The sequence below is a fragment of the Mycteria americana genome, chromosome 6 (genome assembly GCF_035582795.1).
Source record: "Mycteria americana isolate JAX WOST 10 ecotype Jacksonville Zoo and Gardens chromosome 6, USCA_MyAme_1.0, whole genome shotgun sequence".
Taxonomy (NCBI): Eukaryota; Metazoa; Chordata; class Aves; order Ciconiiformes; family Ciconiidae; genus Mycteria; species Mycteria americana.
Window position 1 is genome coordinate 53,013,002 of NC_134370.1, and position 15,296 is coordinate 53,028,297.

A 15,296-nucleotide genomic window follows, 5' to 3' on the forward strand; every position below is an offset into this window, starting at 1 on the left:
TTTTCATTCCTTTAAAATTAAAAGGCTGCTTTTGGGTTCACTTTTTTAAATTCACCACTAAATGTCGGTTTATTATTGCAATCATGATGATACTTTGCCTTGTTGATGGTTGCAGAGACAGAGAAGGCTTGAGGTCTGCAAGTAAGAAACTATGGGAACCTCTGGCCTGCAGCTATTTCTGAACTCACTCCCTTCAGTGTTCCCAAACTCAACTGGACTACGCTTCTGCAACAGACTTTCTAACCACATTGCACAGATCTATAATTTTGTTCTAGCTTGCCTACACATCATTGTTTTTAAGATGGCTGTGAACTTGGTCTAATTTCTGGTTTACAAACACAGTATAATAGGCCAACACAATTTTATTTTGTCTTCAAGGTTGTTTTCCTCCTCCTGTTTCACAGATACACCATGCCTGAAGAGTTTGTACTTATTCTGTCAAATGTTCTTTCAATTTAAGGAATGCCTCCTCCTAAGACACGACTCGTTAAGAGTAAGATGCCTTAGGAATGACTGGAACTTGATTTACAAAAGGAAAAAATGATTTTGAGAAGATTGTTAATCAAACAGGGAAAGGTTTTGGGGAGCAATTTCTACGTACAAAGAACAATACTGAAATATTATCTGGAGTAAATACTATTAATGTATTTATGTCACAATTTATGCTGTTTTTCTGTACTACTTTGATTCCATTTACTGTTTACTAAAATAGGAAGAAGCAGCTGCATTTTTTGGTAGACCTCCAGATAAACATTGTAACTTCAAGACCGTCATCTTTGCGCGTAAAGGTTTTCACACACATTCAAGGTTTGAATTTTATCCAAGTCATGGAAAATTCACATCGCCTACTTGCTTCATGAGTAGGTGTATCTGGTGTTTAAAAGTGATTTAATGAATTCAGTGCTTGTTTTTAAAAACAGTTGCTGAAAATAGAAGGCAAATGTTACCATATCTGCCACACAGAAATATTTCTGTATGTTTCTTCTTATTTTTTTCTCCATTTTAAGGGTCAAAAGGCTTGGATAGAGAAGACCTTTTCAAAAAGAGAATGCATCTATGTAATTGCCAACAACAAAGACATTAGCAGGTAACATTTGAAAATTTTGTTTTGGCCAACAGAAAAGGTTAATACTGAAGAAACTGGACTTGATTTGGATTTAGACATGTGAAACTGAGACCCAGTTTAGTCACTGCCCTTAAAGGGAGATGACAGGGGTACAAAAGTGCAAGACATGCTTGCACTTGAATCTGTACAGAGCCATGGGACATGTCATACAGAGATGATAAGGCTGGGCAGCAGAAGAGGCAGTGAATTGTTAGTTCCTAGTTTTGCAAACCAGAGCATAAGTTCATACCGAATTCTGAAAGCAAGGATGCAGTAATGTGCAGTGTGAAGCAAGTGGTACTATTCTTCACAGTTGGTATGACACTACCAATAACAATACTATACAGGGGGACTGGAATTCTTAGTCCAAATATTAATATTACTGCTAATGCATGGTCTAGCTAAATTGTGGTCCAGCTTGTTTGGATAACATAACAGTTTATGTCACATGCTAGCTGTCACATCTGAGTAAGAAACAGATGCTCACTGCTCCTGTTCTGCATTCTTCCTCCTTCCCTGTCCTTTAGCCTAGAACAGCTTTCCAGGGTATTACAGAAATGAAGTGAAATTTTTTATCTTTGCTTGTTAAGAAACACCTGTGGGCTGGTAATTCTGGCGTGTGTGTATGCAAATACAACAGATATGACTTAGAAGAGGTGTTTCTATGATTCATGTAGAGCAAGGCATGGTCAGTTGAAAATCTAATTTCTGATTTATTCTTTTTTTTTTTTTTAAATCACTGTCCAATATTGAAGATACTGTAATCAAAGTCACTTCAAATTTTAACTTACAGGTGCTGCTGTGGCCAGCTCATTAACCAACATATTTCACCTCCTCCAAGTATAACAGCTAATAAAAATGGAGAAGAAACAAAGCAAGTGGAAGCTCAGCCGGAGAAATGGTCCGTCAGTAGACACACTCAAACATACCCAACTGATGCCTATGGAAACCTTGAATTCCAGGGAGGAGGACATTCAAATAAGGCCATGGTAAGGAGCATAGGCTACTCTAAGGTATTCGTCTGGTATGTTAGCTTAATAGATATGTGTCAGGATTCCAGCTCACTCAGTGCATAATCCATTGAAATCAAAGGAGGTCTCTTTGCTGTCTCAGAAGGGTGTGGACAAGATGCTCAAAAAGATAGAGAAAGAAAAGGCAAAAGAAAAATAATACCTACTTAGGAAGCACCTTATAATGTCTTGATGAAACAGTTTCATTGAAGTTACTGTCAGTAAATAACAGCTAAGGAGGTAGCTGCATGTATTAATGCCCAAGGTTCCATCTGTTTGTATTAGATTTGTGGGCCAAATAACCCAGCATGGGTACAGATTTTTTTTCTAAGGTTTGAAGTCTAACAAAAATGGAAATTAATCTTGCCTTCCTGAAAGATGGAGGCCCAACAGAGCTGGAAAATGGACTGTTGAGTTTCCTTAGCAGTAGAAGTAACAGCAAGTCAAGCTTCTGCAAAAAATCTCTTTCTGTTTTGCCTCTCTTCTGAAAAAATCCAAACCTAGATTTGTTTCTTTGCCCATTTGCTTTCTTATCTCTCTGCTGAGACTGCCACTTGAGACAACCACACTGCAAAAATTTGTCCACAATGTATGGGAGAGGTTGGTGGTTTTGTTAGTGGTGGTTGGTTTGTTTTTAAAGCAGAAATAAACACAAGTTTAGTTCATAGTTCTCTTTGATATAGTAGTAGTTTGAAAATAAATCACAATGGTGGAACTAAACTGAGAAGAATGCAAATCATTGCTTTGGAGGCAGAAAGATGTATATCAGCAGTGAATGGGATAAAATGTGACATAAGCCTCCTATTTCTTATGAAGGTCCTTGCTTCTCTTTGGCCGTCAAACCAGAGGTTTTAGGAACAATACAAAACACCTTCAGTCATTTTAAATAGGTGGCTTCCAACAATGCAGATTTGTAATAAGAGCTTAAGATTACTTGATTGCAGTCAGTTTTGGAGGTGAAGAGAGGAAAGTCGTGCTTTTAAAATTCATGAAGTGAATGGTAAATTCTCAATAGCAAAGTGAAAGGTTTCAACCTGCTTTTTCTAATTATAAGCAGAAGAGAAATTTAATAATGTGTTGCTAAAAAACTGTAAAACTCATTCTTCAAGATGGAAGAGTTGATATAACCATTCTTTGCTCAGTCAATAAACCATTTACAGAGCAGATGGCATGATAATATTATACCTTGTTCTTTGCAGTATATCCGTGTGTCATATGACACTAAACCAGATTCTCTGCTCCATCTCATGGTGAAAGACTGGCAACTGGAACTGCCCAAACTCTTAATCTCTGTCCATGGAGGCCTCCAGAACTTTGAAATGCAACCTAAATTAAAGCAAGTATTTGGAAAAGGTCTGATAAAGGCTGCCATGACCACAGGAGCTTGGATTTTCACTGGAGGTGTTAGTACAGGTAAGCAATTACCAGCACTTTTAGTTTACTTAAGAATTCAATGATGTTCATTCACTAATCTTTCCCACAGGCAGAAGATTTAAGTCTACATGAATGAGTCAATAGCCGCTAGACCAAAAAAGGAGCATTGTAATAATTTGTGTTAATCTCCTACCCAGCCTAGACCATAAGATTTTCCTGGGTCAATATCGATTTGCATTACTCGGTGTTTCCCCTGAAAAAAAATTTCATTCTTGGTTTCAGTAGCAAGGAATCTACCACTAGTTATAATACATGTTTTTCAGTGGTTGGTTATTCTTGTAGTTAAGAAATCTCCTACTCCAAATTTGCCTAGCTTTAGCTTCTTACTGTTTTTTTGTACAAAGATCTTTCTGTTACTAAACGTATATTTCCTGAGCATGTTTTCAGACACAGCACTTTTGTCAAACTGCACAGGCTGAGTTCCATAAAACTCTCACACTAAGCATGTTTTCCAGTCCTTCAGTCATTATCACACCTCTGCCTTGAACTCTCTCTAGTATTTTAACAGCCTTCTTGAATTTTGGATGCTGCAATTTTTGAGACAGTGCTTGATGAAGCTTTTAATCCCTGAAGTAAAACAGCCTTTCTGCTTCCATTTGAGACTTCCCTGTTCATGCAGCCAAGGACTGAGTTAGCCTTTAGGACGTGTGATCTCTCTGAGAGTTAGTGATCAATTGATAATCCACCTTAAATGCCATGTCCCTGAGTCACTGTCTCTGTGAGATCACCCACCACCCCGCATGCACACACTCTGTCTTGTAATTACATAAGGTATTTGTTCTTAAATGAATGAGTGTAAATTAGCAATCTTGAAACACAAACCTGAAGTCAGTTGTAAATGTCTCTACTTGAAGACATTGCAATCTCCTGTTTGCGTTTTCCTCTGGTCTTCTGGCCACCTGAAACACTTTTATATTTCTGTGTTTCCTTTTTGACCATATCTAAAACATCGGTTGTACATAACTCTATATAGCACCACATAACTCCACCAGGAGGTTTTTGGCACTGTTCCTGGATTCTGTCAAAAAAACAGTGTCTGAGATGATGTCCAAAATTTGAAAGACATGTTGAAAAATAACTGGTTTTATTATTCCCTATATATTGTTACATTTTGAGACCAGTTGGTTTCTAATTAATTTCTTTTATGTTAATATCAATTCTGAGTGATCTTCAAAAAACAATCGGATGCAAACTTTCACTATGATATTTCTATAACAATATCTTTATTTAGCTGAAATAAATCTTTATATCAAGTTATTTCTCAGAAAACTATGTAAGGTAACAATGAATTCCTTTGACTTTCATTTTGCAACAAAAGTCTAATGTCTTTAAAGGAAGGTGATGATTGCTATTCAGAATAATTTTTAAGTGAAAAAATATTTCTAAGATAACTATACGGTTGGGTTTTTTTGCTTGCTCAGACCCCAGAGACAGCATTCCATATGTGTTTAGCATTGTGTACAATGAATAATATAATTCCAGACAATGGTACAGATTACACTGTGGCAAGTTAAGTAACTGGGTAGGTCTTTCAAAGACTTCATTGAATTCAGAACAAGGATGTGAAAAGGCAATAGGATTTACATGCAACTATTACAAAATAAAAGCATGGGTTTGTCTGCATTGCATGTTCTATTATAAAGTAGAGATACTAGTTTAGTAGTGAAAGCAATCCAGAAAAGCAGGTAGCTCTGTGAAGAGGCAAGAAGAAAATTCTGTTGTTTAGTGATCTCTCAAAAGTACCAAGAATAAATTAAATTAATTGTACCTATAGGTGTCATTCGTCATGTGGGAGATGCCTTGAAAGATCATTCTTCCAAATCCAGAGGACGAATATGTGCCATAGGAATTGCACCATGGGGCATTGTAGAAAACAAGGAAGATCTGATAGGAAAAGATGTAAGTCTTTAAGGAAACTCCTGTGTAATTAGCAATGTCAGCTGTGTAACAAAATACACTGTTCATCTTTTTGCAGTATTAATGTTTTCACTGTTTCTAAAGCATGCCTGAGAGCTGAAATGGAACAATTTCTTGAAGAAAAGGTGTTGTTTAAATATATTTGTCAGGTTGTCATGTATGACCTCAAAGTAAATATGGAGCTAGTGTGGTTTCCATTGCTTTCAATAGTAGAGACCTCTCTGTGGTGACAGAGTTTTAGGTCCTAACTTCAGTGTGGCATGCTGAAACTTCTATAAATCATGTAAGAGCCTTTATGTGTACAAGACTGGCATTTATTCTAGATGGGTACTCTGCAGTGGCATATTACTAGGAACTCCAAATGAGAATGTATTTTCTAATGCAGAAAGAGGATTATGTAACACAGTGTGTGATCAAGGAGAGTACATTAATAGGCTTAGGGGAACACGCAGGAGAGTGCACGGATGTAACTGTCATCCTCCAAAGAAAACACTTTTGTGGAGAGTTCAAATTTTGAATGTAAAAGCAAGCTCCATTTCTACTTCTATTTTTGGTTATAAAGGTCTGGTTGATTTGCTTCCTCACAAGGCATGTGCTTCTGTTGGGCAGTGTGGGGGATTTTCACATTTAGTTCTTAGTTCTAATCTAGGTGCATCTATCCTTTTGACACACAGGTAACACGGGTTTACCAAACCATGTCAAACCCTCTAAGTAAGCTCTCTGTGCTCAACAGTTCCCATACCCACTTCATTCTGGCAGACAATGGTACGCTAGGTAAATACGGAGCTGAAGTAAAGTTACGACGTCAGTTGGAAAAACACATTTCCCTCCAGAAAATTAACACACGTAAGTACAGTGGGGCAAACTGTAAACATAACAACTTAAAGGAAGGGAGGGAAGAGGGGCTTGAAATACTTCAAGGTATTAAAATTAAATGCTTCTTCCAGCTCTTTGTAGCAGGAATTTGATCAGGACTGTGTGACTAAACTAGAACATATGCTGTGTGCTGAGTGGTGAAAGAGCCCACATCTAACAGCACAGAAAACCCAGAAAAGTAAGGATTGCATAAAGGGAGGAAGAAAAGTCGACAAATAATAGTGAGGAGAAGCTTCAAACCAGTGAGAATTTAAGGAAAGGGAAATACAAAGAATTTGTGTGCTTCTAGCTAGAATTCATAAGCATCAGTAAATGCACAGAATGGGGTGATCTTGTACAGTTCCTGTTTACAGGAATCCTGTGCAGCTCAGTGGTTTCTGATTCCAAATGTTCATTCTAACATTGTGTTTTCTCTTTTATATGAATTTGTTTCATTTGAAATATCACACTCAAAATTCTTTGATCTTCCAGATAAACTCAGCTGGGATTTTGATTTTTAATGAAGCCATTATGAAGATAATTTCATATCATTACTTTCATGTTTAGAGTTTTGTGCAGTTTTAAAATTTCTGCCAGTTGTTACAGCCTCTCTAAAACAACTTTCTAGAATTTGTTTTGTCATTACTTAGAAAAAAAATCTTTTAAAAGACATTTTTCACTAACGTTTTTGTAGAAAAAATATTTAAGATTAAAAAAAAAAATTAGTAGCTGTGGTTTTCCAGCAACTTTAAAAAAAAAACCAAAACAGAACAACAACCTAATTAAAAATGGTCAAAAAAAAGTTAATAGTCTTTGAATCCACACTTCAATTAAGAGCTACTGGAGAATAGACATCCGTTCTACCAGTTGCCTTTCTGACTTCTTACAGATGCCGTTGTAACTTGTGTAGGCCCATATAAATAAGAAAAAACAAACATTCAGAATGACAATTGCATTGAACTGTACAAAAGTTTCTAATAGGGCTTAAGTGCTCTTATGGGTAGAGCAGAAAAAAGAAGTAGAGTGCCAAGTAAAGCCAAAAGGTGCAGTTAGAGATCAGCCACAAGATATCTAAACATTCTGGAAAGTCTTTAAGTACTGCTTTTTGCCTATGGTAAGCTTAAGAAATTGGACTCACCAAAATGATGCCCCTTGCATTTGAGTGTGGAGACAGCGTCATGCACTGTTGCCCACAGACATTAGAAATAGCTAACATTAGCTATGCTTTTTTCATCTTTGTCTTCTGCAGAAGTGCTGGGAGAGTTGTAACATTGTAAAAGGGAGCACTGGCTTGGAAGATAAGGAAGTCAGGGCCCAGAGGCAAGATGTTCTGTATCATTTCTTTTAATACCACTGGGGCTGGGGATATTGGTTCTGATTTAAGTAGTGTTTGGTGATTTTTGTCATGAGAAGGGCAAAGTTGGGAATACACGCAGAAATTAAGAGTTCTGTGAAGGACTGCAGTACACCTACTAGTAACAACATACAGGGAGTTGTTTTGTTTCTTTTTAATCACTTCAAGCACAGGCACCTCTTCCGGAAATCTCAGCAGGAATCACTAAGGATTTCATGGACACACAGGCCGGCCCATGCTCTGTGACTCCTCCTTATCAGAGCTGGGGTATACTGACAGGAGGATGTCAGGAAGCTTCTGCTGTTATTGTGCATGGTGTTCCTGTTCTTCAGAGAGGAATGAAGGTTGAAAACACGAACTTTTTCACACGTTGTCAGCCGAACAAAAAAGTGCATCTTCTTTATAAAGTGCTGGTCATTTTACAGATTAAGAACTGAATTCAAATGCTTATAATAGTGGGATTAGTCAGCCTTCAGGTAATGTTTTGTCCTTCATTTCCCCAAGTATCTTGTGACCAAGGCTACTGAGACCATGTGACCTGTGGGCTTCCCTTTGTCATCCTATGCCTGGAGATCACAGTGAGGCAGGGACAGCAAAGGGATGCTCAGCTGTCGTCTCTTCCATCGGCCAGCCATTTCAGCCTCATGATAAAGACACTAATTTCATATTTTTTATCTTAGGAGAAAGCATAGGTGTATGTCCCTTTACAGAAGACTTCCTGTAGGTAACCAATGAAGAGTTAAAGCATCAAAGACACAGTAGCTGGGAGCCATCCAAGTAACAGTGAAGCTAATGAAGTAATAGGAGAATCATGTTAGCTGTTTTATCTGTACATGGTGTCTGTCGAAAGAGATTAGAAACAGTTCACCAACACTGAGTGAATAAATGATCAGTATGGAGCTGATGCAAAGAGACATCTTACTCTTTTCCTTTTGGGGCTATGAAATGACATATGGACGTTTTTCCTGGTGTTGGCCATGAAATGGCCATCATTTTTCCTAACTGTTCTGGTTTGAAGTGATGCTATAACACAGAAATCACATCCACTCATAATATCTCAACCTCTTAAACTAAGTTTCAGTGACACTTCTTTTTTTGTTTCTGTTCTTCTGTTTTTTGCAGGGCTGGGACAAGGTGTTCCTGTAGTTGGGCTCATAGTGGAAGGAGGTCCCAATGTGATCTCCATTGTCTTAGAGTGTCTACGAGAAGAACCCCCTCTCCCTGTCGTGATATGTGATGGTAGTGGACGAGCATCGGATATTCTGTCGTTTGCACACAAGTATTCAGAAGAAGGAGGGTAAGATTTTGAGATCTTCACCAAAGCTGTGTCTTGCTCGGGAGGACAATGTAAGACTATATGCCTTGCTTTCATTAAAGCTTCATAAAAAAACACCTCAGGGACAAAATGCTACTAACAGAGGCATTCTGTTGTCAGTCAGCTTTTGTTGCCTGTTTGATCTTAGCCCTGGCGTTAATGAGTAGAATTTTTTACCACTTGGAATGTATTTGATGGTCCATTGAAATAAGCTTGCTCTCAGTGCAGCACACTGTCACAGAAGCTCCATCAAAGTTTGCTGCACTATACTTGGTGCTGGGTTGGGCGTGTTAGAAGCAAGGAACAAGTGGTTCCCAAGAATTACTCTTTTTCTCAAGCCAGGGCTGAGGTTAATTAGGGCATGTATTTGCAAAATTTGTACTGCCTGATTCTAGTGTGTTGTGTGAATGAGCTTCATTCTCCAAGAGTGCCAGACCAGCTGAAAAAATACTGGGCTTCCTTCCATTCTCTTGCTATTTTTTGCATTTATGGTTCTTCATGGCAGTGCTGCCTGATGTCATGAACAGAGTGGAAGATGTTGTCTGGAGCATTCTGCTCCACAGCTCTCCTGTCCATTGCCCAAATGAATCTGTAAAAGTCAGTCCTAATCCAAAGTTTTCTGGAATCTGTTATTTTTATGGTTGGTTGTCTGTCCCTTTGGTTGATAGAAAGTATGTTTAGTTTAAGAAGATACAAAGCCTATACTAGCAGCATAAAGCTCATCTGCTCTGCAGAGTAAAAGATCTGTCCTGACAAATACTCCAAGTGGAAGCAGAGTATTGCATTTTTAATTTAAAATATTGCTTCTCCCAGTCAGTTAACATACATTCCCCATTGTCATTGTTAATATCAGGATTTTATCTTCAGTAGCCAGATTCAGGCAAAAACCTAGTATACTGTCTTGATTAGGGTATGGCACACCCGTCTTGCACTGAAGAAATAGCCTATTTCCTTGACTGAAGTTGGAGCTTAGCTTGGATTAAATATTAAGCAGACAACTAGTGTTGTGAAGCAGTGCAGATGTTATTTACTGAATTGGGAGAGCAGCTCTGATGCTGGATTTGTTTGATGTTTACACATGGTACATATTTAATCCTACCAACAGTATTTGTGATTCAGCAACTTTCTTTTCCATCGACTAAGCCTCCTTAGCTTAGATCAAACTTTCCTTCTCTTTTTTTTTTTCTTCTTTCTCATTCATCCTTCCTGTCAGCTCATAGGTAATTGAAAGACCTTATCAGGATCAGTCTGTCTGAGGTCTGCTCACTGTATGACTTTCTCTCCCAGTCCATATGATGTAGTGTCCAATTTGCCTCTCCAATAATTATGATGAGATAAATGTTCATCTGGTAAGGCACATCTGTAATGAGAATTTTTTGTCAGCCCTGCTGTCTAAAAGAATCATTTTCTCATGATGAACTTTGAATTTTACTGCAATTCACAAGCTCAGCTCTCTCACTGCTTTGAATGCCTGCTGGTAATGTTTGCCATCTTCTGAAAATACATGTGTTTTATTAGGAAATGGATGAACATTGAAGGGCTCTGTTTCAGATTGCTTTGAGAGACCAAACATTTCTGACCTTTCTAGAATGTTTTTGATCTAATTTCTTTAATCATCTTTTGGTTGGTTTGTTTCTCAGTTGGGTATTACGAGGTTTCAGATACGCTAGCAATTTAAATCCTCCATTTAAGAGGATAACCAAGGTGACATATCAGTAGTGTGAAATATTTTTGGGTTTTTAGCTATATGCAAAGGGCCTTGCAACATTTAGAGGCAAAGGTAGGGGTCCTGTAAGGTGTACTGCTGAAATCCTGGAGACTGAGCTTCTTAACAAAAATATATCTATAATATATAACAGGAGTAAGATCTACCTGCATTATATTCCAGGGTGAAAGGATAGTTCAAGTTCCCTGCCAGTTTTTAAATCAATGCTGAGGTACTGAGATGTGTAAGAGTCAGCCTGGGTATGAATTTCCTGATTACTGTTAACTTTTCATGAACTCCTTACCTGTACTGAATGCAAAGATGCTGTGTGTTTTCATTTATTTTCAAAATGAAGTCATTGCATTGGTGGATGAAAAATTGTTTCTCAAACAACAGGCCTTCTGAATATATATTAATTCTGCAATGTCTTCTTTTATGTCTCATTTTTCATTTAGGATAATAAGTGAATCCCTTAGGGACCAGCTTCTAGTTACCATCCAGAAAACCTTTAACTACAACAGGAATCAAGCTCATCAGCTGTTCATCATACTTATGGAGTGCATGAAAAAAAAAGAACTTGTAAGTGTCCTAAAAGTAGTTCACAAATATTATTTCTGTGACCAAATTTTATAGACTACTTTCAAATGCCATTCTCCCATGGTTACAGTTTAACCTTTTTTCTTTCCTTTTTTTCCATATAGCTCTGTAAATGTACACAATCATTCATTCATAAGCATAGGCCAAGGAAGGGATTTTGTCTTCTGGAAAGCCTCTAAAACCAATTTCAGATTCTTCTCCTGTGTAAGTTGAAAGGAGTCTTTTTTCACGGACTTCTGCAAGGCAGACTAAGACACTGAGATAAACTCACTAAAACCAGGATCAACTGCAAAAGTAGAGGAAAGATAATTGAAGAAAGGGTTCCTAGGAGCAATAAGCATTCAGAGTGCATCAGCACAGTTTTGGTTTTCTGATACAGTTACTTTTTAACAGCCTTTCATTCCAGTAAAATGAGCTATTCAGGTCTTTTAAAAGAAATTGAAAATTAAGTGTTCTTGAAGATCCTAGCCTTGTTTGATCCTGGCTTGTTGCAGGCCTGTTCTATGTACTGTACCACTCAGTCAGGTTCCTGCTTGTCTGCCATATCCCAGCTGCAGAGAAAAGTGTGCTCAGGAAAATGAAATCTTTGACATTCACAGCTGTCATCTGTGAACAGTGTCTTAAAATTGTGTTCACTGTTCCTGTACCTTTCCAGGCAAAATGAATCTTTGAATGTTTTCCTTTGACTAATTGTCTTAGTGAATTTTTGTAAATATGATCTCTCCCTTGAGTCCTGGTATAATTCCATTTCATTCTTTCATACAAATCCTAAGCAACTGTTTGAATAGCAGATGAACAGTCTGATGGATTTTTTGTGTTTTTTTAATTACAGCTGGAACTGGTATGGCTGATATTTTTATCTTTTTTGCTAAAGTTGCATATTTCTATTGGGTAGAAACAAGAGAGAACTACCGCAGCTTTCTCCTCAGACTGTGTGTAGGGAATCAGATAACCAAACTGCTGTGGAATTTAAGCATGAAATGTGGGACAGTTTCATTCTTCAGGGTACCTAATTGTATCATGAAGGAAGGGACACCTATAACAGGAGCAGCTATAAAGAAACTATTTGAATGACAGATGAAACTTTTCTGATGAGGCTGAGATAAGAGGGAGTTTTTTCTAAGTTCTTAGAAAAATGGTGTTTCGTGCTCTCTTAAAACTAAGTGTGTTTTCCTTCCATAGATCCCACGCTTTATGTCTTTAGTCAGCTTGGAGACAAACTCTAAACTCTGGTCGTCCCAAGTTTAATAGTGTCTCCAATAGATGATTTGAAACTTTTTTCTTAAAATTTTAAATAAACAATAAACTGAATGTAGCATTCCTTACAGTTCTTACTCTTTTCAGTAGGGAGTGTTCTTTTGATTTCTAGAAGTAATTGTTTAGTTGATCGATGAGAAATACTAAATCCTGTATGATGAAGTATGACGGAAGGGAGAAAAAAGTCTTTTCCCTGGAGTATTTGCTTGTTACTTGCCATGGCAATACTGCATGTAGTAGCTGCCCATGTTTGTATTTCCAGTCTCAAGTTTGGAGCAAAGAAAATGAATACAATGCCATTTTTAGTTATCTAAGCCTAAATCCTGACATACTTACTTCAGAATCGGTGCAGTGATTTAGTTTGAGCATGAGGTCAGGTGCACTGTTGTGAAAAAGGGGAGCAGCCCCTATATATTACTTGTGTAAGTGCCATTGATTCTTAAGTAATAGCTTTTGTGCAAGTAGGATCTGAATCAAATTGTCTAAAATTTGACCTGATTTACACACAGAGATCACAGAACATGAACAGTCCCACCATTTTTTCCTAGAGCTGTCACTACCATGCCTAGGCATGCTTCTGGTTCCATATTTTTCTGTTGTGTTGTTTCATATTGACTCGATATCATTAGTGAGTGAAGGGCTAATGCAAGAAAGATACCGCTTGTTCCCCACTTAGAGTAATAGGATACAGAGCTGAACTCGGCACAATGGTACTAATCATAATGCAAAGAAACTTCCTCAAATCTGTATGTCAAGCTTTGTGCTAGTCCTCTTTCTATACAAGCTGCTCCCAATGATCAAAGTATCAATCAAGGCGTTATTTTTACATTACCCTTGAGCAATTGAAGTAAACACTGGAAAGGAGGTGATCACTTTTACCAGATTAGAATTATCCCCGCTGTTCCAGTCAAGGAACAAAGAGGAGCACAAAAACCTCCAGAAATCCAGTTGTTTGTGTCCACTGAATGAACTCTGTTTCTCTGATATGTCCTCTTCTACTTTTCAACACTCTTTAAGTCTCACATCAGTAGAGAGGGGGCTAGCAAAGAATTTGGAACATAAAGGAAGTTTATGTTATGAAGAAGTTTAATGACATTTGCTATTTGTTCTTTGGAAAGATGAACACTAAAATTGGTTTTGAAACTTTTCAAACGTTAAGTAAAATTATTTCTTAAAGTATAATGCCAACTGTACTGTTGTATATTCTCTGTCATAGATATGCCCATAGGAGCCTAGCCTCTCAAAGGTAAAAGCTCATACAAAATCATAGAAACCATAGAACTGTTTAGGTTGGAAAAGACCTTTAAGATCATCAAGTCCAACTGTTAGCCTAGCACAGCCAACTCCACCACTAAACCGTGTTCATAAGCACCACATCTACATGTCTTTTAAATACCTCCAGGGATGGTGACTCAACCACTTCCCTAGGCAGTCTGTTCCAATGCTTGACAACCCTTTTGGTCAAGAAGTTTTTCCTAATATCCAATCTAAACCTCCCCTGGCACAACTTGAGGCCATTTCCTCTTGTCCTGTCACTTGTTGCTTGGGAGAAGAGACCAACACCCACCTCACTACAACCTCCTTTCAGGTAGTTGTAGAGAGCGATAAGGTCTCCCCTCAGCCTCCTTTTCTCCAGGCTGAACAACCCCAGTTCCCTCAGCCACTCCTCTTCAGACTTGTGCTCTAGACCCTTCACCAGCCTCGTTGCCCTTCTCTGGACACGCTCCAGCACCTCCATGTCTCTCTTGTAGTGAGGGGCCCAAAACTGAACACAGTATTCGAGGTGCGGCCTCACCAGTGCCCAGTACAGGGGCACGATCACTTCCCTAGTCCTGCTGGCCACGCTATTTCTGATACAAGCCAGGATGCCATTGGCTTTCTTGGCCACCTGGGCACACTGCTGGCTCATATTCAGGCAGCTGTTGACCAACACTCCCAGGTCCTTCTCTGTTGCGCAGCTTTCCAGCCACTCTTCCCCAAGCCTGTAGCATTGTATGGGGTTGCTGTGGCCCAAGTGCAGGACCTTGCACTTGGCCTTGTTAAACCTCATGCAATTGGCCTTGGCCCATTGATCCAGCCTGTCCACATCCCTCTGTAGGGCCTTCCTACCCTCAGGCAGATCAACACTCCCGCACAACTTGGTGTCATCTGCAAACTTACTGAGGGTGCACTGGATCCCTTCGTCCAGATCATTGATAAACAAGATACTGGATCACAAGATCATTGATAAACAGAACTGGCCCCAGTAATGAGCCCTGGGGAACACCACTTGTGACTGGCCGCCAACTGGATTTAACTCCATTCACCATAACTTTTTGGGCCTGGCCATCCAGCCAGTTCTTTACCCAGTGAAGAGTACACCTGTCCAAGCCATGAGCAGCCGGTTTCTCCCAGCCAGTTTCTCCAGGAGAATGCTGTGGGAAACGGTGTCAAAGGCTTTACTGAAGTCTAGATAGACAACATCTACAGCCTTTCCCTCATCCACTAAGCGGGTCACCTTGTTGTAGAAGGAGATCAGGTTAGTCAAGGAGGACCTGCCTTTCATAAACCCATGCTGACTGGGCCTGATCACCTGGTTGTCCTGTACGTGCCACGTGATGGCACTCAAGTCAGTCTGCTCCATAACCTTCCTCGTCACCGAGGTCAGACTGACAGGCCTGTAGTTCCCTGGATCCTCCTTCTGGCCCTTCTTGTAGATGGGTGTCACATTTGCTAACCTCCAGTCAACTGGGACCCTCCCCGGTTAG

General features: G+C 38.9%; 1 protein-coding gene across 1 annotated transcript in view; it reads left to right on the plus strand.

Annotated features, from left to right (window-relative positions):
- TRPM1 (transient receptor potential cation channel subfamily M member 1) overlaps positions 1 to 15,296 on the plus strand; it is a 185,699-nt gene that overhangs the window by 134,134 nt on the left and 36,269 nt on the right. The window contains exons 6-12 of the mRNA XM_075505828.1: positions 1,008 to 1,087; positions 1,899 to 2,094; positions 3,315 to 3,528; positions 5,324 to 5,448; positions 6,141 to 6,312; positions 8,798 to 8,972; positions 11,151 to 11,274. Coding sequence (XP_075361943.1) covers positions 1,008 to 1,087; positions 1,899 to 2,094; positions 3,315 to 3,528; positions 5,324 to 5,448; positions 6,141 to 6,312; positions 8,798 to 8,972; positions 11,151 to 11,274 — 1,086 coding nt within the window. The remainder of the gene's footprint in view (positions 1 to 1,007; positions 1,088 to 1,898; positions 2,095 to 3,314; positions 3,529 to 5,323; positions 5,449 to 6,140; positions 6,313 to 8,797; positions 8,973 to 11,150; positions 11,275 to 15,296) is intronic.